The following is a 25,481-nucleotide window of genomic DNA, read 5'->3' as shown; positions in this document are numbered from 1 at the left end:
ATCAGCCCCACGGAGGGAGGAGTCACTGAATTTCCGAGAGGGCATGTGAGTAATACGGCTGTGCATTTTTACTTCAGAATTCTCCAGCTTTACCCATTTACCAAGTGAGGCCTCCAGAAAAATCCTAAACTCCGTTAGGATGGTCCCTTTCTCACCCAAAGCACACAGAGTGAAGATGTCCCCTGTGGAGTGTCAATCCTACACGTACGTCACCCTGCGCAGCACTGAGTGTGGTCACGTGGAGAACACCCTCACTGTTTTCATGCCGCAGACATCATTCAGTCTCTATAAGACCAGCACTGGGGAGAGGACTTCTCTTGGGAAGGTCTCGTCCCTCCCAACAAAGTCACCTGCTCCCTTTTCTAAGAAAAAATGCTCGTGGTACTTCCTGCTTCTGCCTTTGCCTGAAAGTGTGAATCTAGCGTCAGGCTTGGCCTCACCATACATCCACCCCTACCCAAGCACCCTCCAGACCTTGGCCTTGAGGGTTTGGGTGTCATTCTGTTAGGACTTGTGCTTGCAGGGCAGACCCTGGCCCTGCCACTTCCGGCTTCTCCTGGCCCTTGGGCACACCCTCAAGTCCCCATGCCTCCCGTTCCCCATCAATCAGTTGGTGATGATAATAGCACCTATCTCACAGAGTTGTTGCTGTGAGTGTCAAATGTGTTAATGCAAGTGCTGCACCAATATCTGCCTCAAAATAAGTGGCCAATTAGTGTGCGCCTCCTCTCCAAAGCCCACAGCTCTGCCTCAGCTTTTCCAGGACCTGTCTGCAGGGACCACGGCCCCAGCCACAAGCCATGTCTCCTGTCTTAAGGGTGCAGGCCCTGGCTGGAAGAGTGAGACACTGCTGCAGCATGCTGTATTACATCATTCATTCATTCATTCATTCATTCATTCATTCATTCATTCAGCAAATATGTAGTAACACCTCCTATGTGCTAGGCGCTGTGTCAAATGCTGCGAGAAGAACGCCCCACAGGGCATTGTACAGCCCAGTGGGAGACCAACCGGAAGACGCAGTTAGTGGGTTGATAGCAGCAAAGCTTCAGATGGTGCCTGGCACACAGCAGTGCCACATAAGTTGTTAAGTAAATGATGTGGTCAGTTATGATGGGTGAGTGCAACTACTGTGGAGCACACAGAGAGGACAGCTAAGCCACGTGTGGGGGGAAGGGACATGGAACCAAGACCAGGTGAAGAAGGAGAGGGGAGAAGATGGGGCCGGGCAGGGGACCCAGGAGCAGCAGATCCCCAGCCTGTGTCAGGAACTGGAAGCAATCCAGCATGGCTAGAATGAGAGAGCTTGTGGGAGTGATGCGGGAAGCTGGAGAAGCAGGCAAGGGTCAGAGTGGGGGTCTGGGAAACTGTGTCAAAGAGCTGGCTTAACTGAACTCAACAGAACCTCTCTCCTGGTCTGGGTTTGGGAGGCCTCTAACATCCCAGCAAGGCTCCCAGACACTCTGTGGCAACCAGGAGCCCATCTCTGTGCTCCTGAGGATAGTGGCCAAACAGGAGCGATACCTGTGGCAGGTTTCCCTAGGTATGTGGGAGTGGGTGTTGGGGACAGGGTTTGGCCCTTGACTCCTGCCTGGCCTGATGACAGCCAACAGTTCTGTCCTAACCAGACTCTGGGTTTTCATTTTTCGCAGATGTTGGAAGAGCTCAAGTGTTGGCAACGGGCAAACCTGCTGGGGCCGAAATAGGTAGGTCACTGCCCAGCTTATTCTGCGTGGGAGGCGAGGGCAGGAAGGAGACCTGTGCGGGGTGGGGAGGAACGGCATGCTGGTTTGTGTTTCTTGCTGGTCATCAAAGAATAAGGACAACATTCACCTCCAGACCTGCCTGAGTGGCTAACACAGCTTTATCCTGGGGACATGGTCCTGCCCGAGAGCCTGTCCTCAAAAGGGTCATAGTCACCAGGGCCACCTTTGTCCATGCTCTGTGAGACGAGCAGCCCCCATGCCCATACACCCTGCACTGCAGCTGTGATCCTCGGACACAGGCTATGCCGTGCTTCCATGCCCTCACCAGTGGCCTCCCTCCACTGGCATGATCCCAGCTCCTCTTCACCTTAGAGCTCACCTCTCAGGGTGAAGTGCAATTTCCCTCCTCTTGGAAAGCTGCTGACCCCCATGTAAGCCCAGCCCGACCCTGGCACCTGACATTAGAGTGAGCCCTAACTGCATGGTCCCCAAGATGCACTAGGTCTCCTTCATTTGCCTTCAGAACTCACCACAGAGCAGGCAATTAACACATACTTGAGAAATGAATTCATGAAGGGGGAGGTGAGGAAGGGCTATAGGAGGCCAGAGAAAGAAGCCATCAGCCACCTGGGAGTGACTTCCACAGCTGAAGGGACCAGGGATGGAGTTCCAGGAAGAGGGGAAAGGGTGTGGGTGAAGAGTCTGGGATGTGACTATGCTCCCAGAAGATTGGGCAAGTAGGTTGGCCTCAGAGGGTTAGTGTGGAGCTGTGGGCCCACGCGCATGACTTTGGACTTCATCCCAAATGTAAAGGGAGTTGTAGAAGACCTTTGCAGGGTGTTGACCGATTGAAGGCCATTGTTCAATTCATCATTACACTTCAGATATCAAGTACGCCATCATCGGGACAGCTCTGGGCGTAGCCCTATCGGCCGGCTTCCTGGCCCTGAAGATCTGCATGATCAGGAAGCACTTGTTCGATAACGACTCCTCGGACCTAAGGAGCCCGGCGCCAGGATACAATGGTGAGGGGGCCGTGCCGCTCAGCCCAGGCCTCCCCGGCACAACACTGACGGCCACTCCGGAACACCAGCTGGAGAAGGAATGAAAAACTGGGGGCTAAAAAGAAGTGCAGTGACCTTCCTGTGTCTCTGTCTCTGTCTGTCTCTCTGTACTTTTCCATTTAGTCCCTTTTGGTTTTCCTAAGACTCAGGTTTCCTGGAGAAAGGTGGGCAAGGGAGCTGAGTTGGTTTCAAACAGAAATTTCTATTTTCATCCAAATAGTGTGATCAGATAAAATTGCTCCCTGGAGGTGATGAGGCTGGTCCTCGCAGGTGGGTGGCTGGAGGTGCTGCCAGCACCAATTATGTGGCTCCCCATAAATTGGGAAAGTCCTCATGATCCAAGCAGAGCTGGGCTGACATGACCCCCACCTGGTTCTCAGTGTCCTGGGCACCTGCAAGGTGCTGATGCTGAGCTGTCAGTTTGTGAGTTTTAATAGCAAAATGCAGCAGGGATTTGCACCCTTTCTCTCAAGGTGGGCCCTGCAGGAAGCAAGTGGGACCTGTATAAGACTGCTTAATGGGATGATGGTACAGTTTTCCATGCAGTTTTCCTGAGCATGAGGGGGAAGGCACCTCACAGTATCTCTGGAAAATTCCAAGATTATCTGTGAAGAGATGCAGAAGGCATGGGGAAGGAGTCATCTGGCCCAGGAGAGGGGGAGCAGCTGTCCTCCAGGGCTTCCTGAGATCAGTGCGTCCAGCCGCATGAAGGGCTTAATTAGTCAGAAGAGCTTGTTTGCCACTGATTTTGTATCCCTACGCGATGACTTCTCTTGAGAAGGTCTGGTCCCGATGAAAAAGGAGGGAGAGCAAACGGCTTCCTCATCACAGAGCAGGAGACATGCCAGCTCTCCTGAGGACAAACGGGCACAGGAGCTGCATGTGCAGGGGGAGGTGAGGAACTACAGGACAGGTGTCCCAGGGGGAGCCTCAGTCCCACCTGTTTGCTGAGCTAAGGGTCCCAGTGACAGGACCTAGATAGAGAACCTCTGACAGTGCCGAAAGCAGGGGCAGAGCACTGAGCCCAAATCACTGCCCCCCACGGCCCTGACCCTGGGAGCCCCTCGGCCTTGCCCGACCTTGGTCGGCTCTGACCCCCAGACCCTTGCCTGGCACTGAGCGAGCTGCACACCAACCACAGTGCCTTGTTCCTAACACCCGGCTCTCTCTGTTTAGACACCATTGCGCTAAAGAAGAAAACCCCAAGGTAAGGTATCATGTCACTGCTGTTTTATCCATTCTGCTCCCCTGCCTGTCATCCTAACCCCTGTCTCCACTCTGAAATGCTTCCTAGGAGACAGGAATGCACCCAATGGCCTCTCACCTACTCTCTGCTCCTTTGGGGCAGTGGACAGGTGTCATGAGACGAAGGGGGTGGCACAGGGCATAGTGGCCAAAGGGATTTGGGCTTGCTTCTGTGCACCCTGGGGGGTGGAGGCACCCTGGGTGTGCGGCAGCAGACTAAATGGCCAGCTCCCGCCCCGTGTCAGGACGATAGAGTGGACAGATGGAGATTCTGGCATGGTGATCTGACACCACCCACGGATGAGCGATGCTCCCTTGGCCAGACAAACTGCCCACATGCACCGTGGGGCACTTTGAGTTAAGGTACTTGGTTTTGGAAACTCCAGTGTCCCTGAAAGTCTCCAGAGCTTGTTGCAGCCTCTGTTTCAGGGACATCTTAGTATCTGGATTCACAAAAATAAAAGATTTTGCAAAGCCCAATTTTTAATCCTGGTGTGTGCCAGCGGGTTGAGGGGCTGGGAAAGGCTGGGATGATGCATAATGAATGACCGACACATGATGTGGGAAGATGCTGCTGTGGACCACACAGCACAAACGGGAAGTCACTGTGTTTTTACGTTGCCATGTATCACGTCAGAGGAGCACCGCCGTTTTGTGTGTGTTGGAAGTTCTGGATTATTCTGACACATCAGAGCTATAGGAGGAATAGCCACTGTCCAGGGGAGGTGGCTGCAATAGTCATTCACAATAAACATTGCCAAAGAGAAGCACAGGAGAAAGATGTGAGGGGAGTGGGAGGAAGGCAGGTAGGTGGAGGAGGGGAAGGAAGAAATGAAGAACAGGGGAGAGGGGGCCGGCTGGGAGCTTTCTCCCCAGATATAGCCCCTACCTTGTGCAGGGAACTGCCCTTGGAACTGGTCAGATCACAGAACCTTTACAAATGGAGGGATTTTCGAAGAGAAGGGAAGTGCAATTCAAGTTTCTGAAACTAACACTAGATGGAGTCAGGCTGAGTCAGGAAGAAGTTAGACTTGAGAGAAAAAGCTAAGGACAAGCCAGCCGTTCTCCTGTAGCAAAACTTTGCTCGTGCTTTCTGTCGTCTAGGAATTATTTAATCAACATCCTCTTCTTCTGTTTTACAGGTTAAACCTCAACTTCTCCGAAAGGTGAGTTGCCAGGAGAAAGGGCAGCGCCTGTCCTGCAGTGGCTGGTGGCTCTCTTGCAGGGTCCCATGCAGAAGGGGTGAGGATTGCTAACCATGGGCCAGAAGTCCCTGTGCCAGGATGGCTGTGACACCCAGAATCAGCATCTCTTTGGGGCATTGGCCTGATTAGAGCCGAGAAAACTGGGTTTTAACAGCAAAGTGGTTAATTCCTTTTTTCATTTACCAAGACTGTCTCTTGACAGGGGCCAACCAAACCATTAGCCAACTTAGTCAATTTGATGGAAAAAAAATCCCAAACTTTCTTTGTGTCATCAAGCTATCAGTTTTGTTAAGTGTCTACTTTTCACCTCTGCTTTGGGGTCTTAGAGTGGACAAGTCCTGAACATGCAGGGCAGGGCCTGCAGGAGTGGGACACAGCCACGGCCAGCTGGCTGAAGGAGCACTGCTGCGAGGAAAGGAGTCAGCTTCTCTAAGTTTACCCGAATCGTTGGTTTACAATTCCCGTTCCCTGGGCCCACTTTCCAAAACTTTGTGCACTGCCCACGTACTCTCTCTTTCTTTTTGAAAAATCTTCAAATCCACAGAGAAATTGAAAGAACAGTGTAATGAAAAAACATACATACGCATCCTTCACCTAGATTCACAAATTAACATTTTGCCCATTTGCATTATCTCTGTTTACATATATGTCTTCTGATTCGCTTAAAAACTAGTATAGATATCATATTTCACCCCTAAATACATCACCATGTTATCTCCCACATAATCATACAACGACCACACTTGAGAAAATGATCATTCAATATCATCTACTACACAGCCTATATTCAAATTTCTCTAATTGTTTCAAAAGTACCTTTTATCACTCTTTTTTTTTTCCACATTTAAAAATTCTTTTTTTTTTAAATTTATTTTTTAAATTTATTGGGGTGACAAACATCTGAAAACATTTATACATAAAGACACGTGTGCTCCAATGTTCATTGCAGCTTTGTTTACAGTGGCCAAGACATGGAAACAACCAAGACTATCACTCTCTTTTTCCAAGCCAGGATCCATTGCATTTTATTTCATCTCTTTTTAGTCTTTTTAAATGTTGGACAACCCCTCTGCCTTTTCCCCCATGGCATTGTCAATTTTGAAGTTGTCTTGTATGATGTCCTATTTTCTGTATTTGTCTGATTGTGTCCTCCTGAGTAAGTTCAGATTGAGAATTTTTATGAAGAATTCCACTGAAGTGACATTGTGTATCTTTTATCATATTGCATCAGGAGGCATATGATGCCAGGCTCTCTCACTGCTGGTGATGCTACATTTAATTGCTTGGTCAAGGAAGCAACTGCTAGATCTCTTCATTGTTGAAATAAAATGTCCCCTTTGCAACTAGTAAATAATCTGAGGGGTGGTGCTTTGAGACCATGTGAATAGCCTGACCACCCGCCAACGATTCTTCACCCCATGATTTAATATCTCGTCATGATTCATGTTTGAATTAGTTATTGCTTTGGGAGTTACAAGATGCTGTTTTTAATTCTAGCATTCTTTCTGCATGTAATAGCTGGCATTCTTTTAGGAAAAAATGACTTTTTTTTTTAAACCTCTTTTTTCTTTTTCTTACCTCTTTAACATTATACCTATGGACTTCAATAAATCTTAATTCATTGCCATGATGAGTCTTTTTATGCTTAAATTGTCCCAAGTTTGTTCAATACAAATCACTTTGTGGTGGCTTTTGACAGCATTTCTTAAACTTCTGATACAACACAGTACCCCAGGTTCACCTTTTACTGTCCTTTCTCAGACCTGGAATCACCCATTTTCCCTAGGATCCCTGTTTTCCTCCCCTCGCTCCCTCCCTTCCTTCCTTTCATTTTTTGATTTGGCATAGTTTTTAGAAACCAAGATCTGGGCACAACGTTTCTGGCTACTGAGGCGTCATACCTTCTAGGACCTCTCAGTGGACAGAGTCAGGAAATGGATATTTAAATTACAAACTCAGTATCTCAAGGTTCTTCTTAAGCTTTTCTCATTCCATGCTTCTCAACCATATAAAGGTGTTTTGTTTTGTTTTAACTTGTTTGTTCTATCCTATAATACACACTTCCAGAATTACACCACGATACAACTGCAAATTTACTCAGTAACTTGAAGATTTCTTTGCAGCTCCTTTTGTTCTTAGAATTTAGCTTTCTATGTGTACAGACAATTGTGTTAAAATTGAATTATTTTCTCTATGTGATTGTGCTATCAATTTGATATAGTTAGAAACATTTGTTTTAGTCTCTATGCTGTCTTCATGTTTTCTTTCTTAATCCCTTTAGTTTAATTTTATTTTTTGAGTATGTAAAACGTGTCTATGGTTCAGAGATAAAGACGTATAAACAGGTGAATTCAGACAGGTCATGCCTTCCTACCTGTCCACTCCACCACACTTTAGGAAACTGTTTTCAATAGCTTCTGCTTTATCCTTCCTGTGTTCCTTTTATGAAATATATTTAATTAACATTTTTTTACATTTGTACAATTGTTTATAAAATTAAAGAAATGTTTATATATGTACATAAATGTACATAAATATATTCTTTTATAGTTCTTGTGTGAATTTATTTTCTATTTGGATCTCTGATCCCCTTGGCATTTCTTGTGATGTGTATAGCATGAGGTAGAGACAATTTTATCTTTTTCCAAATGGCAATCCATTTCGACATCATTTTTAAAATAGCCCTATTTTCCCCAGGGTTTTATTTGCCACCCTTATCATGTTCTGAGTTTCCATGTGTACATGGACCGTTTCTAGACTTTATATTATCCTGCAACAGTGTTGTGATTACTCAGTAGCTACTATATGCTCTTACCCGTGGAGGCTCCATGGTGCCCTCTGCCATCTGGCATGGCTGGTCCCTGCTGTGTTTCATTGTCAGGAGCGCACTCTTGCTCCTCTGTCCTAGCGCTTCTCACATGTTTGTTTTTCCATATGAACTTTACAATCAACTTCAGAATCTATCTTGGGAAACAAACATCTTGGTATTTTGGGGGACTTGCATTACATTCATGTATTAAATCGAAGACAATTGACTTCTTTACAATGTTAAGCAATCGTTCATTGAAGAGATATATTTTTACAAGTCTGTTTTGTGTGTCTCAGGAGAGTTTTCAGATTTTATTCTTACTCACATTTCTTGTTAAGTTTATTTCTAAATATTTTATGATTTTGTTGCTTTGGTAAAAGGAGTGTCCCATTATATCTCCTACTTGGTCATTGATTGCTTACGGAATTTTTTTTTTTTTTTGGTATGTTAACATTATAGCAGCTGCCTTATTGAATTTATTGAATGCTTTTATTGTTTGTGTAATTTTCTTCTTGATCTCTTATTTGCCACTTTTACCATGTTCTAAATTTCGTGATATCATGTCATCTGCCAAACTGTAGGTTTTCTTTCTCAATTCTTATGGCTCTAATTGTTTATTCCTCTCTGATTTTATTGGCTAAGACCACCACTACTAAATAATAGTGGAAACAGCATGGATGCTTGTCTTGTGCCTGATCGTGGTGGAAAAATCCACTAATGGTTTTCTTTGAGTAAGATGCTGGCTTTAGGGCTGAATTACATGTATTCATCATGCTAAGGAAGCATCCATCGATTCCTATTTAACTGAGCTTTTAAAATCAGAAATGTGTGTTGGATTTGGTCAAAAGACTTTTCCGCATTAGCAGGCATTAACTAACCCTCAGCAGACATACCCTGAGACTGTCCTAGGCAAACCTGGATATATAGGCACCCTTGTGATTCGTTTTGTTTTTCTCTTCTCTTCTACTGGTCTATATAATTTTTATAGAGCGTGGCAGGTTTAGGCAGCCACTATAATCCTATGATCTCCAAAAGTCTCTTTCTCTTTCTCTTGATACCCAGCCCAGGTCTGCAGCCTAATTCACCTACCAGTCCAGCCAGCAGATGCTATCTCAGCCCCTGCCCAGCTTATCTTTTCCTGCAGGTTGTGCCTGGCTCTCTACAGGCGGGTGACATACTCAACAAAGAGGAATCATTGCCCTGTCAGAGAACAACTTCCTCCATGAGGTAGCTTACAAGTGCCACTTCCCCAGCTCTGGGCCATCAGGGATAACAGGAGACTGCCCTCCTGGTCTGCCCATCTTCTCTGGGCATCAGAAATTCAAGTGCAAATACTGGCTGGCTCCAGCCACTGTAGAACTTCTCCTTAGTAACACCTGAAGGGGCCCTTTTTTGAATTCAGGACTTATTAAAGATAATAGAGGGATGAACTTTGTGTTGAGCCCGTGGACCTCTAGACCAACCTAAACTCTGTGTTCTTCTGGACCCATCATACTTTAATGGAGAAGTGCAAATACCTGACAGCACACGGGCTCTCAGAATCCCTTCTCCACTTCTCTCTCCTGCTATCCTTGCTTGTGTCCAACTTGCTTGTCTTCCATATCAGCTCTGCTGCCATCAAGCTCTGTAACCCCAACCTCGACCTGTGCCCTGGGTCTCTCACACATGGGATAGGTAGGTACGAGTTGTGGCCACTGACTTGGCTTGTCACATTGATGTTTTGCTCTGCTCTTTCTGCTATTGTTACCCCCTCTCCCATGGGGAAATGTTTGTTAGACCTCAAGATAGTAAAACTGAATACACACAATGGAATGGCACAGACAAGTATGCAACGTAAGCATTATGTCTGTCATTCTGCTATAACTACAGATAATGTTCATTTGAAAGTACAGTAAAGTGCTGGTGTGAGTTCAGTCTCAACATGGAGGTGTTAGTGAGGCCCTCAGGTGAGAGGGGCCACAGTGCCTTTCTGCCCTACTTTCAGCCCAAGCTCTATGGTATCGGAGTCTGGTTTGGTGACCTCATCTTTTCTTCTCTGTTCCTGGTTTTTAATATATATCTATGCTGCCATTCCCTTCCTTCAAAGCTGATACATTAAGTATAGAAACGTCTCACCTTCTGTAACAGCATATAGTTCAGACTTGAAGATACCGGTTCCCAGTTACACTCCCACAGGTCTGTCTCACTTGTTCCTCGTAGCATCTGTCCAGATCTGTATAAACTCTTCAAGTACACAGAGTGGCTCTTTCCCCTAGTTATACCTGTTACCCTTGGGGATTGACTTCTTCCTTTTGTGTCATCAAAGTGGATGAGGTGCTGTCGCCTCGGTTTGGCATGTTGCGCTCTACCTGAAAACCTCTCCTCTTTACTTAGAAGCCACTGGTTTTCAGGTCCCTTTCTTTGTTGTGTGAGGAAATGTCCAACCTGACTAAGATTTGCTGATGAACTTTTTCATACCTGTTTAATTGTGTGTCCCATAAACATATGCCATGATTAGTAAGAGCATTGTCACTTTGTCAATAGACTTCCAGATGTTTCTTTTCCTTTCTAGTGATGCACGAGTGATTGAACTCTGAGTGAGCAGCTGCTTCAGGAGGGGTTTGGCAGTCTGGAAAACTGCCCATTGCAGTTTTGGGGATGTCTTAAATTTGAATGTCCAAAGCTGGTGATAGACCTTCATGTGGAATTCAATATCCAGGGCAGATAGTAGAATGAACAGGACCTCCAGTGCCTCTGTCTTGAAGGAAAATATCGCTTCTCTTCTGCAAGAAGCTGGCTGCATAGAGGGAGGCATGCACACTTTATCCAGGAGTAGGAAAGGATAGAAGCCAATAAATCCTCGCTGCCTGTCATGGTCCCCATCTCAGAACTCTTCATGCATCTATGACGGCACGATAGGACGTGTCGATGGAAGCCGCCCACAGCAATGGCTCATGGAATGAGAGCCAAACTTAAGACACAGAGATAGCACCACCATTATCAACAGGTAAGCAGCATTTCCAGAACTGTTTGCCTCACCTTCTTAGCTGCCAGAAGAATTCCCCTGTGAACATTCAGAGGCCCTGATACATGGAGACCATGGGGGAAATCTCCATTCCTGTAAATGAAAGACTGATCTTCCGAAGGAAGAAATGGCAGGCTGGGCTGGAGTGATAGGAAGGGGTCTGACATCCATGGACTGGGCCCGCAGCTCTTTAAATGATGGTGCCAACAAAGGATTAAATGAGAAAGTAGATGCTATGGCTTGTAGAGAGTTATACAAATCTCAGCCATTATTGTTATGCTTATAGAATTATTCTGTGGTTATTATTACAATGTGCACACCTTGTCATGGAGGACACAACTGGCAGCGGCTTAGGGAACCCACATCTTTTTGTTATTCCCATAAACATAAGGTTTTGTAGCACAGGTCCCATTAACGTATCTCTCCCGTGTAATATTAGCCCTATGTTTGTGGGGCTGCATTATGGAATACATGTTGCCTTTCCATTCAACAGAAATCCAGGTGGTTGTATGGACTGGCTCTCCTTGGGTTAGGTTACTCTCCTTGTGTGTGATGAAAGATGGGCTACATTTCAAAACAAAGTGCTGTGTTATAATAATTTGCCTGGATTCCCAGGGCGTCTGTTCTCCAACTTGATAACAACGTAGTTCATTAGCAGCCTTCGTTAACTGATAACCTGAAGTGGTAATGTGATACTCATAAGCAATTTTCTGTGTGTAAGATAGAATAAACCAATGTGTAAGCTGTCTGTTAATTGATTTGTTTCTTTTAGCAGCATTTCAATTAAGACATCTGGTTTGTGAATGGCAGAGACACTTGTGAACTGAAGGTGAATGCTTCTGGATTCTCAGTAATCATTTTATTTTCTATAGACATGACAGAACCGCGGGGTCCTCTTCCCCATCCTATGTTGTGACATATTATCCCAGCATCACTCCTGGGCTCCAGCTTTGTTTCATCCCCACACAAGTTCTCCTGTGTGAAGAACACAGAGAAATGTGCTGAAGATCAGTGCTCTCTCCTTCGGTTATAAAGGTTGACATGCCTGGGAGGTAGAAGGGCCTGGAGGCCCTTTGCAGTGGGTCTCCTTGGCTTACACCCAAATGCAAGCTCAGTGGCTTCCTTCTGTGGTAGTCTTACTGGACCCCAGCTCCTGGGGATGGAGTTTCCAGAGGATAGACCTTCTTGGACGTGTTTGGAAGCAACCACAAAAAGTCATTGTGTCTGTGGGTGCAATGTCTTGAATGAAGGCCGTTCCAACTGCCTTACCCTCTGGTTTGGGAGCAGGAGACCAGGGGCTGGGATAAACCCTGCCCTCCCAGCCCAGGAGGCCTTGGGCCCCCAGAACACAGGCAGTTCCCAGACAGTCTATCTTGGTGGGTAGAACACCCTGCCCAAAGCAGAAGGGGCAGATGACACTCAAACACCAGATGAAAAGCCATCCCCACATGGGTGGAGCAGGCTGCAGATGGCAGCAGCCAGCCAGGATCTAAGGGAATCAGCCAGGTTTGCTGATTCCAGGACTCAGTAACTGGAGGAGGGGAAGGTGAGCTGGGGGAGAGTTATCTGGCAAGGTCAACAAATTAAGTATGTGTTAATCTCTAGATCTACAAATTAAAAATATATTTATGTTAAATATATAAATTAAAATCAATACATAAAAATTAAATAAATATGCGTGTATATTCTTCTCTGTGTTAAAAGTATACATATCATAGAATTCTAATATATTCTATGATATATTCTGTTATAGAATATATGGGGGTTTGAACAAATAAATCAATGACACCCCTTCTCATAATCAGAGTTTGGAAATAGTTGAGTGGTAGATCAACAAGTTAAGCAGATAGAGATGACAATATCAGAGTTATTGTGATTTTTCAAAGGAGTCTTGACATGTCAGTATCACTCTGCAGTCCCCTAGAGTTCTGCTGTGCGTCCTGGCCCCAATCAAGCAAGAGGTAAGGGTGGCTTGGCTTGGATTGCTGACAGCAGAGATTCAGAGGACGGATGGGTTTGGGATGGCGTTTGGAGATGGCAATGCATGACTTACTGTCAGGTGGATTTGGGGGTGAGGGGAAAGCCGATCACTCTTCGCTCAGCATCACCACTCCTAGGGTTTCGAGTCCTTGCCCAGGCTGGAGAGGACCTGGGAGCTAGTCTTGGAAATGGTCTGCAACTGGTCTTGGGTCGGTTGTAACAACTATTAGGGAGCCAATGGGTGGGCTGCATTTGGAGAGAGAGTGAACCCCACATTCCTCCAGTTCACGCTTGTGAACTGGGGTTAAAAACATGCATATAGGAGATTGCTCCAGAATGTGTTCTGGGATCCATGAGAGAAAACAGGAAAGAATCACCTGGAGGAGTATAAGACCCATCTACCATGAGATGGAATGTGCAGAGGTGGTGCTCAGACAGAGGGAAGCTGAGCAGAGCTGAAGATGCCAGCAGAGGGGTTGGTACCCGGGACAGGAAGCCTGAAAGGGCCTGGGCCAGGCTGTGCTCCAGGCTCATCCAGCTGACTGACTCTTTAGTCATTTGTCATAATCTCAGATGCGTTAAATAAGTGAATCATCCTTCAAAGAATATGATTTTTGCGTCTGTGCATTATCACCGGGTGACAAACGAGTGGCACATCTCTGAGGCTGTGTATGCACAGTGCAGGGAAGTTACTCAGGCCTCCAGCACCCCAGCCACACTTCTCAGCATGTTTTGGGTTTGAGTGTTCATGGTCCTGGAATTTCAACAGACTTAAGTTTTCTCTTCATTTGTGGTCTCCTCTGAGCAGTTTAGAGTGATGGTAGAGTATACAGCTTCTACAGCCAAATGCTGCTTTGTGAGCTGGAAAACTAACCTTGCTATGCCTCAGTTTCTTCATTTATAAAATGGGATAATAATTTCTGGAAGACTGAAAAGAGCTGAGCAGAGATTTGAGTAGTTACCCTACAACTGATAGAGAATATGTGGTGTGATGGTTGATTTTCTGTGGAAACTTGGCTGGGTCAGTGTCTGGTTATGTGGGCAAACATTATTCTGAATGTTTCTGTGAAGGTGTTTCTTTGGATGAGATTAACATTTAAATCAGTGGACTTTGAGTAAATCAGATTGTCCTCCATGCTATGGGTGGGCCTCATCCAATCAGTTAAAGGCTTAAATAGAACAAAAGACAGATCTCCTTAGAGCAAGAGGGATTTTTACCACATACAGCCTTCAGACCTGAACAGCAACATACATACACACACACACACACACACACACACACACACACACGGTGCCAACAAAATGTATACACATTTTAAGAAAAGAAAAAACTGTATTAATATATACCAATAACAAAAGATGAATACAAGTCACATTTGACTTCTGCAATGACAAGAGGTGCTCAAAGTGGTTCCCATCAGGGTCCAGACACTTCTGATTATGATGAACTACTGCTTGAGCAACATTGACCAAAGTGTCCAAATGTATACATTTTTTGGCACCCTTGATGTGTGTGTGTGTATGTGTTTATTCTTCTCTTGAGAACCCTGACTAATGTACTTGGTAAACATATCTGGCTTCTCATTGACACCGGGACTAGGGGTTTAGCCCTAGGAGTAGAGGAGAAAACGGAAATAGACCCACTCAACAAACCTTAGGACCAGGATTCTACAGAATTAAGATGATTTGCCAGTAATTTAACTTGACAGACTAATGATCTGTGCCCAGATCTTAATTAATAAATGTCACTAAGTAATGACCAGAAGTCAATGTCACTTAAAATGAATTTAGTGCTTACATTTCCCCCCAAAGAAGGGGGAAATGTAAATCCTACACCATGTAGAGCCACAGGGGGAGCACTGGTTTGGTCAGTAGACTGGAGCAAGGCAAAAGCCTGACCCAGAGCCTTCCTGGTATTTCCGACAGGAGAGACAAGGCAGGCCAGGGAAAACAGCTTAGGACTGGCTGGTTTGAATAATGTTGTCAGGCTCTGGGTTATAGAGGTGATCTCCAGTTGTCTGACATCTGGCCCTGGGTGATTGAGGGCAGGAGAAATATTAGCTTGGTGTGTGACAGTTACATAAAAGAGGTGGTTGGGGCTCTGCACTCAGGATTGGTTGGAGGGTTTATAATATGATTTTTCACTTGCCTGCAAAAGCTGGACTGCAGAGGGGTTATAAACAACTTTGGCTGTAAGTTTGGCCCTGTGATTAATGGATGCTAAATAGACAAATCCAAAATCTAAGAATACACAGACCAACTGAAAATCAACACACTTCAGAGGAAGACAACAGAATCCAGAATCTCCGCAATGTGCATCCACGATGTCCACTACTCAATGGGCCAATACCACATATTCAAAGAAGCAGGAATATGTGACTCCAAAGACAAAACGAACAATAGAAGCAGACCAAAGTATCCTTTCATCTATCAATTATTTATCCTGCACAGGAATGCCAGCTTCTTGAGGACAAGGATTTTGTCTGTCTTGTATCCTCAGAGCTTAGAATAGTGCCAGACAGAAAGTAGGTGTTTAACAAACATTTATTATTATTGATATACAGAAGTTGAAAATATTAAAAGAGTATAACAAAGAATACTTTTATAGGAGTAAATTTGAACATAAAATGGATGATTTTCCAGAAAATTTAAATAACTATATGTGTCTCAAAAAGTTGAGACACTGAATAGACTGATTACCATGGGGGGAAACTGAAAATAAAAGTAATAATTACTACTTACATCTTCTTCTGTGATGCTCTATCAATTAAACTCTCCCACTAACAGTATACTAAGCAGTATTTTTCCCCACATGCTCACTAATGTTTTTTGCTTTTAAATTTTTTTGTCATTTTTTTATTGATTGAAATAATTTCCAATGTTATACTCAGTTTTTTAATGTCTGCCATTTGTAATTTTTTGTTACTATAAACCACATTCAATGGTAATTCTTGTGTATATTCTTTTGGCACAGACGTGAGAATTTCTCTAAGGCAGATAGAATTTTTACTTCTAAAGCCACAGTGTGTGCGTAGCATGGCCACTGTGAAAATGGTCTCAGTAATAGTATTATGTATAATGGTATTAAACCTTAGTATTATGGGGAGCCTGGTCTCCAAGGATGTTGGACCTTGATATTGGATGGAAATACGTCCCTCTCTGGCATCTTTGTCCCAATTTGCACCTTAGATTTGGCTCCTTGCCAGGCTGCCCTTGGAGAGAGCAAAGGAAATTGAGTTGCTTCTGCTGTCCTGTGGGGATAGCCTGAGGGGGTGGACTCTCTTGACCAAGACCCGACCAGGTCAGGAATTGGACAGAAGAAGCTGTAAGATTTCTGTGAAGAAAGGACAGCAGCATGGTAGAAACGAGATTAGGGGACAAGGACAGCCCAGTGTCTGGGGGAGGTGGAAGGTGGGGATGCTGTGAGGACAGCTGCAAATGAGGACTGAGTCAGGCTGAGGGGGACCTGTGGGTGCAGGAGAGATGGGATAAGTAGGAGGAAGGGCAAGTGAGCACTCATTTCTCGTCTCTGGCTTGGGAGTAGCTAGCTGAGAGATGGCTTTATTCCCACTGGTTGGATGAAGTGATATGGGACAGGCCTTAAATCAGTATAGACTCTCTCGGTATGATGGCAGGCACGGAGTCCAGGCCAGCTCAGCTCATCACAGTGGCTGTGCCATCTCGACCCTAAAAGAATGATTAAAGTTGTAGAGGACTACATGGAGGGTTTTATGCACCTGACCTGTGGGGCCTCCTCCCCTCCCAATAATGTCCAGGCCGAGGGGGCTGACTCCACTCCCCAGAGAGGAGGGTGGGCAGAAGAGCAGAACAGCAGGAAAGGAATGTGCCCTCAAAGAGAGAGAAGTTTTTCCACGAGAGTGAAACTTTTTAGAGATAAAATAATGTTGAAATATGTTTTTTTTTGTTGTTGTTTTTTTTTGTTTTTTTTTAAGTTTAGCCATGTAAAATCCTTGATGTCCCCATAAGAAAGATGGATGCCAGCTAGGATAGGCATGACTTGGTGTCAGGCAGGCCAAAATCATCTTCTTTCATTGACTTCCCAAATGAGGACGGTAATGACTCACCCAGATAAGGGAAGAGACTGTGAGAAGGGGGAAGAGGAGCAGGTACAATCCCAGGGTGGTGACACAGATACCTGGGACTTACAAGTGGGGGTGGTCATGCTCTCAGACATCACCTGTGTGCTGAAGGGAACCCCTCCACAGCCTGTGCCATTCTGAGAGGGGAGCCTGTATTCATGCTGTAAAAGCAATGAGGGAAAGCAACAAAAGTTCGTCTTTAGGCCAAGGCCAACAGAGAAAACTCAAATGTAGTGTAACTTCTCAGCTTCACCTATTGCTCAGGAAATCAGTTTTGTCTCCCAGAGGGAAATAGCTCTTCAAATTAATGATAACTTACAATATGCACTTAGCATTTCCCTGGCACGATTTTAAATAAACATTGTAAAGCTGCCTTCGCCTTTACAAAATGGAAGCAACGTCAAGGCTGGGGCTCACGCTAGCATTTTGAGGGGTTCAGTTACTCAGCACTGGTGGATGGCAGTGGGTGGAGGAGCTGTGGGCTGGGGCAGGTGTCCAGAGTGGGTGGGAAGGGACACGGGGAGGGTGCTGGGCGGACCTGGTGGGTACTGAGGACAATCCGGCTGGCTGTGAGGCAGAAAGCCTGTGCTGTAAATGGACGTGGGCCCTAGTTCAAACGCCTGCTCCACAACGCAGCAGCTGTTTGACCTTGAGCACCAACTTGCTGGAACTACTGGAGAATTGAGGTCAGGGCAGTGGTCTCCTCTAGGGCTACTGTAAGGATTAAATGACGTAATGAAACACTTTGCCCTGTGCCTAGCACACAGTTAGTGGTAGATAAATGCTGGTTGTTTTCTGTTCTATGAACTTGGGGCTGAAAATACAGAATCTGAGTGGGCCTTCCTTCCATCCTGGCAACTGGATCAGCTCCTTCAGCTCTCCAAGCGCTGGAAGCCAGTCATACCCAACTTCCCCAGGCTCTGTTTGTGTCATAGGCCACACATCCCTGGGCGCGCCCCTTAGCTAGAAAGGCAGAGGAACCATGCCCTGGGATCTGCCCAGCCATGCCCCCAAGGTGTGACTAGCTGTGCCCCTGGGGTCTGCCCAGTCCACCCTGGGAGCCCCTGCCCTTATGTCTCTTCCCTGCAGCCAGGCCTGCTGGCCCAGCTGGCTCTGATCAGGCTCTCACCAAGCCACATTTCTCTGTCTTCATTTATCCTCGTTTATGTTTCCTTGCAAACAAATGCCATGTCTTTCCCATAGCCCTTCTTTCTAATCAGTTTGTTTTAACCCTGTGTGGACAGGGGCAGTTTTCTGCTTTTTGCCCAAGCCTTGTTTTTTGCACCCAGTGAGACAGTGCTGCCGTCTGATGCAGAGGCTGGTTCCCTGAGCTGAAGGGTGTGCCCACAGGACCTGGTGAGGAGTATCTCAGGGATGGATGGGCAGGGGCATCGGGCTTTGCAAAGTGAGCCTAGATTTTATTTTATTTTTTAAATTCATGAGTATTTAAGGAAAACTAGAAGTAAAATAAGTAAAGAAGCAAAATTTTAAAAAGCTTATTTTTAAAACATTTTCTTATGTTTATTGTATAAAAATTAGAAAATAACGATAAACAAAAGGATGGGGCATCCCTTTCTAATGATAGATGTTCATATTTTGGTATGCCTCATTTCAGACTTCACGTATGCGTGTGTGTGAGCATGCATATATGCATATAGTAGGTTTAGAGAACAAGGGTTACACAACACATGTTTTCTCTTACTATCCTGTGAACATATTTTTGCCACATGAACTACATTGTTCCATTGTTCAGTTGTCCCATAACTTATTTAACCCAGGGGTTCTCAAACTCTAGTAGGCAACTGAATCAATGACAGGGAGGGCTTATTTCAATACAGATGCTGGACCACACTGGGGTGGAGCCTAAGAATTTACATTTCTAATAAATTCCCAGGTGAGGCTGATGCGACCCAATCAATTTAGCCCACCTCCTGTGTGGGACACAGGTTGCTTCTGAGTTCGTGAGTATAAATAACACTATTACAAATGGGCTACCAAAGTCTTTGGCACAGTTCTAATTTCCTTGAGGATGAATTTCTAGAAGTGGGACGCAAAGACAGACGGTATCTCAGGTTTAAGGTTGCTGCTACATATTGCCAGAGAATTTATTTCCATTTATTTTCCCACCAGAGTATAACAGTACTGGACCTGTGTTTATTTAATTTATTTTTTTTTAATAAAATGTGCTCACCTCATCTAGCTAATATAGCCAAGAAAACAGGGTTCCTATCCTACAGAGTGTGTGAACCCAGGAAGCCTCCCTCACCTTTCTAAGGCTCAGTTTGTTCATCTATTAGAAGGGAAAGAACACTCTCTTGCCCACACTTCTGGTTGCTGCAGAATTAAAAATGATGGATAGGAGTGCCCTTTCTAAATTGTAACACACATGTACGTGGGAAGGACCTGAGCGGTTGTTTGAAGGATTAAGATATTTGCATTGTGGAAACTTCCAGAAAGGCAGAGTTACAGGGGGAAAATTGCCTAAAGGGCCTGTCTTCCCACCAGAACCGTGGACTCTGGGCAGCTGTCCGTAGGAGTCCCAGTAGGGCGATGGTGTTGCAGTTTCACAACCCTCTCCCTGCCTGGGGTAGGGGTGGGAGTGGGGGATAAGAAAGGCCTTGATTTTACCTTTGCATAGTACCATGGTGTCAATCTTCCCTCTAACCCCTCTTATAAGCTGCCAATGTGTCATAAAATGTAGTAAAATAATTAGGAATTAATGATTTTAAGTATTTATTACTTTTGTGTTTAATGTAATTTAATTGTAAGTTGATACGATTTTAATTTTGATAATGGCTGTGTTTAACAACTGGCTTGCAAAACGTTATTGAAGGATTTAACAACTGGCTCTCACTGGCCAGTACTAGCTGGCCCCAGCACACCACGGGAGGCGCCTCTTGGGGACGAAATCATTGCAGTCATTTTTCTACCCTCATGGAATATAATGCATGGTTACACTGACCTTATTTTTTGCATTTAACCAATGGCTACACAATGGCAATTGGAATTATTTTGGTTTCAAATATTTGGCATTTGTATATTAAAACAGTCCATTACCAGGCTTTACAAGAACTGAGACTTGGGGTCCTGCTAAGACATCTGGCTCTTAGACAGTGCAGCCCAGCTTGCACATGACTTGTGCAGAGAGAAATCTGGCAATTTGGGGAAGTGTGCTTTGTTTCCAGAACCTCATCAGTGAGGTCTTGAGAGATCAGTTTTCAATTGCTGCTATTCTTGTCTTTTAATTATCTTAGTTTGGCTGTATTGTGATTGATTTAATTTGCTGTGGGTTGAGTAGTGAATCCTACAGTGTGACTGCTCCTTATCACATTACTAATGTCTGTGAACTGTAATTTTCCAATGAGTTGACTTGAATTTGTATATGTGCTGTGATTCAAATAAGCCATTCATGCCTTTTTCACTAAGGCAGGTAAATAATGTAAAAAAAAATATTTTTTAGTCCAAATACAGTGATATTTCCCTGGAAAGTACCACCGCCTGTGAATTTGTGCTATGTAAATAGCCTATTATGTGTTGTATCCAATAAAGTAATAATGAATTTTCTGAGTTATCTTCCAAGTTTTGGGAATTGTTTTAAAACTTAAATCAAAATTTAAATAATATGCAGATGCTTCTAGTTTCCTCCTATAAATAATAAATAATTCATACAGTAGTTCCCCCTTATCGACAGGAGACATGTTGCAAGATTCCCAGTGGGTGCCTGAAACCACGCATACGTCCGAACCCTATGTATGCTGTTTTTTCTATATATGAAACGGTACATATAATACCATTTCAGTTTTTATAAAAAGCACTTTACAGCTTCTCTTTGGCATATCCGAATTGCCAATATCACCGTTCTTGCACTTTGAAGCCATTATTAAGTAAAATAAGGGTGACTTGAACACAAGCCAAGATAGGAGAGCTGATAACCAAGATGGCTACTAAGTGACTACCAGGCAGGTAGCTTGTACAACATGGAGACACTGGACAAAGGGATGATTCATGTCCTGGGTGGGATGGAGTCGGATGGCACAAAATTTCATCATGTTACTTAGAATGGCATGGGATGTAAAACTTATGAATTGTTTATTTCTGGAAATTTCCATTTAATATTTTCCAACTGTGATTGATTGCGGGTGACTGAAACCACGTAAAGCGAAACCATGCATAAGAGGGGACTACTATATTTGTTGAATTTCTGACAGCTAGGTGGACTACGGACCACCTCTGGGAGAGCGTTCTTTCCCTTGTGAAGTGAATCAAGTGAAGCTGACCTCCTCTCGCCAACACTGGCGGGGCTCCCCTCTCCTCTCCAGGAATGGGTATCTATAGTGGCCTGACACTGGCTGGTTCAGGTGACAGGTGGTCAGGTGGTGGGGAGCACACTGCTCTGGCCCCTTCCTGCCCATCCCCTGTGCACTGTGGGTGCGTGCCAGAGCCCTTTTCTGCCTCACTGAAGCGTTTCCCCGACCGCGAGCACCTCCCATTTTGCCAACCTGAAGGTGCTGACCACACAAGCAAGAGGGGCCTTTAGGATCACACCTCCTACTGGAGCAAAGCCAAGTGGGGATTATCCTGAAGGCAAGGGGGGCTCAACATTGGAAAATCAAGCAATGTAATTCACCAAATTAATAGGAAGAAGAGAAAAAAAACTGACATACATAACTATAGCAATTGATGCAGGAAAAGCATTTTAAAAAATCCAACATCCTTTTATGATAAAAGCACTCAATAAAGTAGGATTAGAAGGGAATTTCCTCAACATGAAAAAGGCCATATATAAAAACCCACAGCTAGCAACATACCCCATGATAAAAGACTGAAAGCTTTCCCCAAAGATAGGAATAAGACGAGGATGCCAGCTTTTGCCACTTCATTTCTACATTGTACTGAAGTTCTTGCCAGAGCAATTAGAAAAGAGAAAAAAATAAAAGGCATCCAAATTGAAAAAGAAGAAGTAAAACTATATTTGCAGATGACATTATGTTATATGTAGAAATCCCTAAAGAATCCACAAAACAGTTAGAATTAATAAACAAATTCAGCAAAGTTGAATAACAAAAGAGTTGTATTTCTGTACAACAGTAATGAACAATCCAAAAAAAGATATTAAGAAAACAGTTCCATTTACATAGCATCAGAAAGAATAAAATATTTAGGAACAAATTTAACCAAGGAAAGTCAAGTTTGCACGCTGAAAATTCCGTCCCCGCCCCCCGCCAGCCAACCACAACCCTGGAGAGGAGGAGAGGCAGTCTCCCTGCACTGCAGGAACACATCTGACAGCAAACTGGTGTGGCTGAATGGGCTGCCTCATGTTCTGGCCCCTAAATCTTGGCCTCAGATTCCTTTCTTGGGAAATTTCCTGTGGGAATTTCATGTAGCCTTATCTAGCCTTCCTAGAAGCCCTCACCTCACCCCTACTTCATTCCTGGAGGGCCTGGAATCAGCTACAAGCCTTTTGCAATGGGCTGGGGAAGGGACAGTGGTTGGCTTCCTCCCTTATCATCTATTAAGGGACTGCACCATCTCACAAAAGAGACGCTTTCTCTGAAGGACTGGATGGGAAAAAAAATCCTGAAGACAAGGGTCTGCAATACAAGGGTCTGCAATAACCATTCTAATTGTGGGGATAAAAAGAAATCACCCCAGTTTTGCTCTGGTTATATGTGAGCATACGTGCTGCTTTCCAGTAGGTTTTACAAATGCCTTGATTGTGAGCTGAAGTCTGCACAGGACTAAGCCCAGCACACTCAGAAATTGTGGTAACTCACTGTTGGCCTTTGAGGTCCTGGGATCCCACCTTCCAAGTTGGAGCCAGTGTTTCCAGAGGTTCACTTAGGCCGAGTTAAGATCTGGTGGCCTGACAGTTGTGTTCAGGGTGGCCTGTAGCCAGCACATTCTGGATGTAGAGAGGGAAGACCTCCTCCTCCCCAGAGCTCCCAGTGTGGCTGTCTAAGAACACATGTGGGGAGTGGCCAGCTGCTGGCATCCTGGAGCTGCTGGGTCACGTGTGTGGCCTCCAGCTGGGATGTCCTTCCTCTCAGCTGAGATCACCCTTCTAAGGAAGCATATGTTGGAAAAAGGCTCTTCTGCATCCAGAAATCTTGTTGAACATTTGTGGTCCCATGGAGCCAGAGCTGGGCAGGAGGGAGGCAGGCTCTGGGTCAGGCTGGGGCTCTGGGGCCTGGAGCATAGCCAGGGACATGCCTGAGGGCCCAGCCTGAGGGGCAACCCCTTCCTCCCTGATGACAGAGAAGGCCCAGGCTATTTGTGTGAGCGCCCTGAGGTTAAGGTCAAAACCCCGAGATTGCTCCAAACAAACCACGAAGAAGAAGCAGCCTGTTATTAAATCAGAAAGAAAACAAAAGCAGAACTCCCTCTCCCTTCCCCATTCTCCTGGGGAGCCTGAGGAAGAGCTCTTCGTATTACATTTCTCTGTGACTGAGTTTTTCCTTACATGCTCCACTGACTCACTTCTTTTTAAATAGTTACAAGAAGCAACAGAAAATGAACATGAAAAATATTTCCCTACTTTAATCCTCAACGTGTCTGATAGCTTCTGACACTTTCTCTGCAGACTTAGCACAAGGCTGAGATCATCAGTAAGTCCTGAGATTGACCTTCTCTGGGGGATCCCTCCACTCCAGAAGGCACCCTATACCTGGCCAGCAGCACCCAGGGCGGGTCCCCACTTATCTCCCTCCCTCGGGTGTTAAGTCTGGTCACAGGAGTTCTTTGGGGAGGAGGGTGGCGGGGTTGTTGATCCCCTATCCTCTTTCCAGTGTGAAGAGAAGAGCATTGCCCATTTAAAACACTTGACACAGTGGCTCAGCCACAGAGATGCCACGACCGATGTACCACCTGGGGAATGTCAGGCTCCTTGGCCAAGTGGACAGCCTATTATTTCTGGATGTTCATCGGCTCTGGGATGCATGCTTTGCTTCCCCCTGTGGCCTCCTCAATTGTGGCATGAGCCAGTCTCTGGAGTGAGAAGGGAAGGGAAGCAAGAGGTGGCGTCTCTGCTTCCTGCCCTGTCTGTGGCTGGTGTGTTTCCTGTTAGCCTCTTCCAAGCAGAGAAAAAAGAGCTGGGAAGAGTAGATTTTGGAAGAAAAGTTAAGACTGGAAAATACTCCCTCCTTCTTGATGAGGTTTAGGGCTCACATGTAATGTATGAAATGAGCTGGCCAAGAATCAGAGCTCCAAGAAAGTGCTGCGTTGGTCCTTTTGGGGTTTTGCACACAAACCCTGCTGGCTGAGGCACTGGAGCATGGGAGTTGTTGGCAAGGCTGGAGAACCAGCTGGAAAACTGCAGGGGCTGGGACACAGGGGCCTGGGCCAGCCTGGGCCATAAACATCCTCCCCTCCCTCCCCCTGGAGGGCAGGAACCCTGTATGGGTGGCCTCCAATAAATATGTGCATGGAGCAAGAGGAGGGGCTGGGACAGAGGGCCTTCCCTGTGGCCATGGCCGGAAGCAGCCCAGAGGCCACGTCAGAGTGAAGGACATTGCACACTTTGGTGGGCATTGCTCAAAGCCACCCCCAGGTAGCAGCCCTCAGGGACAGCATAGGGCAGTCTGGCAAAGCAGCCTTGCCTTTGGGCTTAGGAGGTAAGTGTAAGCACCCCACCCCGTGCCTCCCACCTGCACCCCGTCTGACCCACAGAGCCTCAACCTCCCTCTGTGAAGTAGGGTTCACTCACTGCCTGGCAGGAGTGTTGAGAGGATTGGAAAGAACATATGTGAATTCTGGGGGAAAAGGGAGCTGATCCAGGTAACTTTGGAAAATGGTATTTTGACCATAAACTGTAGGGCTAAAGACAAAAGTAAGTTTATGTAAGCACTGTAGTTTCCCACGGGGGTGCAAGTTAACACGCCTGGAGCTGCCTACAAGAATCCTGGGACTGAGCAAATAAGTACACGGATGATGGGGGTGGGGAACCACAGCACTCAGCGGGGCCAGGAAGGCGTCCCCTGCAGTCCAGCCGCTGGTCAGTGAGCTGCCTCACTAGAACATATAGAAACAGTACAGGGACACAGTCACAGTCCATCAAATTACTATAGCTACATAACAAATCACCCCCAAACCTAGTGGTTAGAACACTTTTTACTATGCTCACAGTGTCTGAGGGTCAGGAATTCAGGCAGAGCAGATGGCTGGATTCAGCAGGGATGGCTAGTCTCTGCTCTCAAGTGTCTGCGGCCCTAGCTGGGAAACTGAAATACTGGAAGGTAGAGTTATCAGAAGGCTTATTCACTCACACCTCCGGTGGTGGCTGGGACAGCTCCATGTGGCTGCCCCATCTCTCCATGTGGTCTGGGTTTCCTCACAACATGGTGGTTGAGGAGAGTGGAGAGAGTTGGGG

At 45.6% G+C, this 25,481-nt stretch overlaps 1 protein-coding gene across 2 annotated transcripts in view; it reads left to right on the top strand.

The window, feature by feature from the left end:
- TMEM273 (transmembrane protein 273) overlaps window positions 1-12,621 on the top strand; it is a 28,622-nt gene extending 16,001 nt beyond the window's left edge. Inside the window, exons 2-7 of one of the 2 annotated variants that reach the window (XR_012497948.1) lie at window positions 1,653-1,706; window positions 2,591-2,731; window positions 3,947-3,977; window positions 5,158-5,181; window positions 10,581-11,015; window positions 11,809-12,621. Coding sequence is in view for 1 of the 2 variants with exons in the window: in XM_019730152.2 (XP_019585711.2) it covers window positions 1,653-1,706; window positions 2,591-2,731; window positions 3,947-3,977; window positions 5,158-5,181; window positions 10,581-10,605 (275 nt within the window). In the remaining variant the exon portion in view is untranslated. Of the gene's footprint in view, window positions 1-1,652; window positions 1,707-2,590; window positions 2,732-3,946; window positions 3,978-5,157; window positions 5,182-10,580; window positions 11,782-11,808 lie in introns of those variants that run through there. The other variant, XM_019730152.2, reaches the window with a different exon arrangement.
- Window positions 12,622-25,481: the final 12,860 nt, after the last annotated feature.

The sequence above is a fragment of the Rhinolophus sinicus genome, linkage group LG07 (assembly GCF_036562045.2).
Source record: "Rhinolophus sinicus isolate RSC01 linkage group LG07, ASM3656204v1, whole genome shotgun sequence".
Classification (NCBI taxonomy): Eukaryota; Metazoa; Chordata; class Mammalia; order Chiroptera; family Rhinolophidae; genus Rhinolophus; species Rhinolophus sinicus.
The sequence above is the reverse complement of the archived record's forward strand: the minus strand, read 5'-3'. Positions and strand labels throughout refer to the sequence as shown.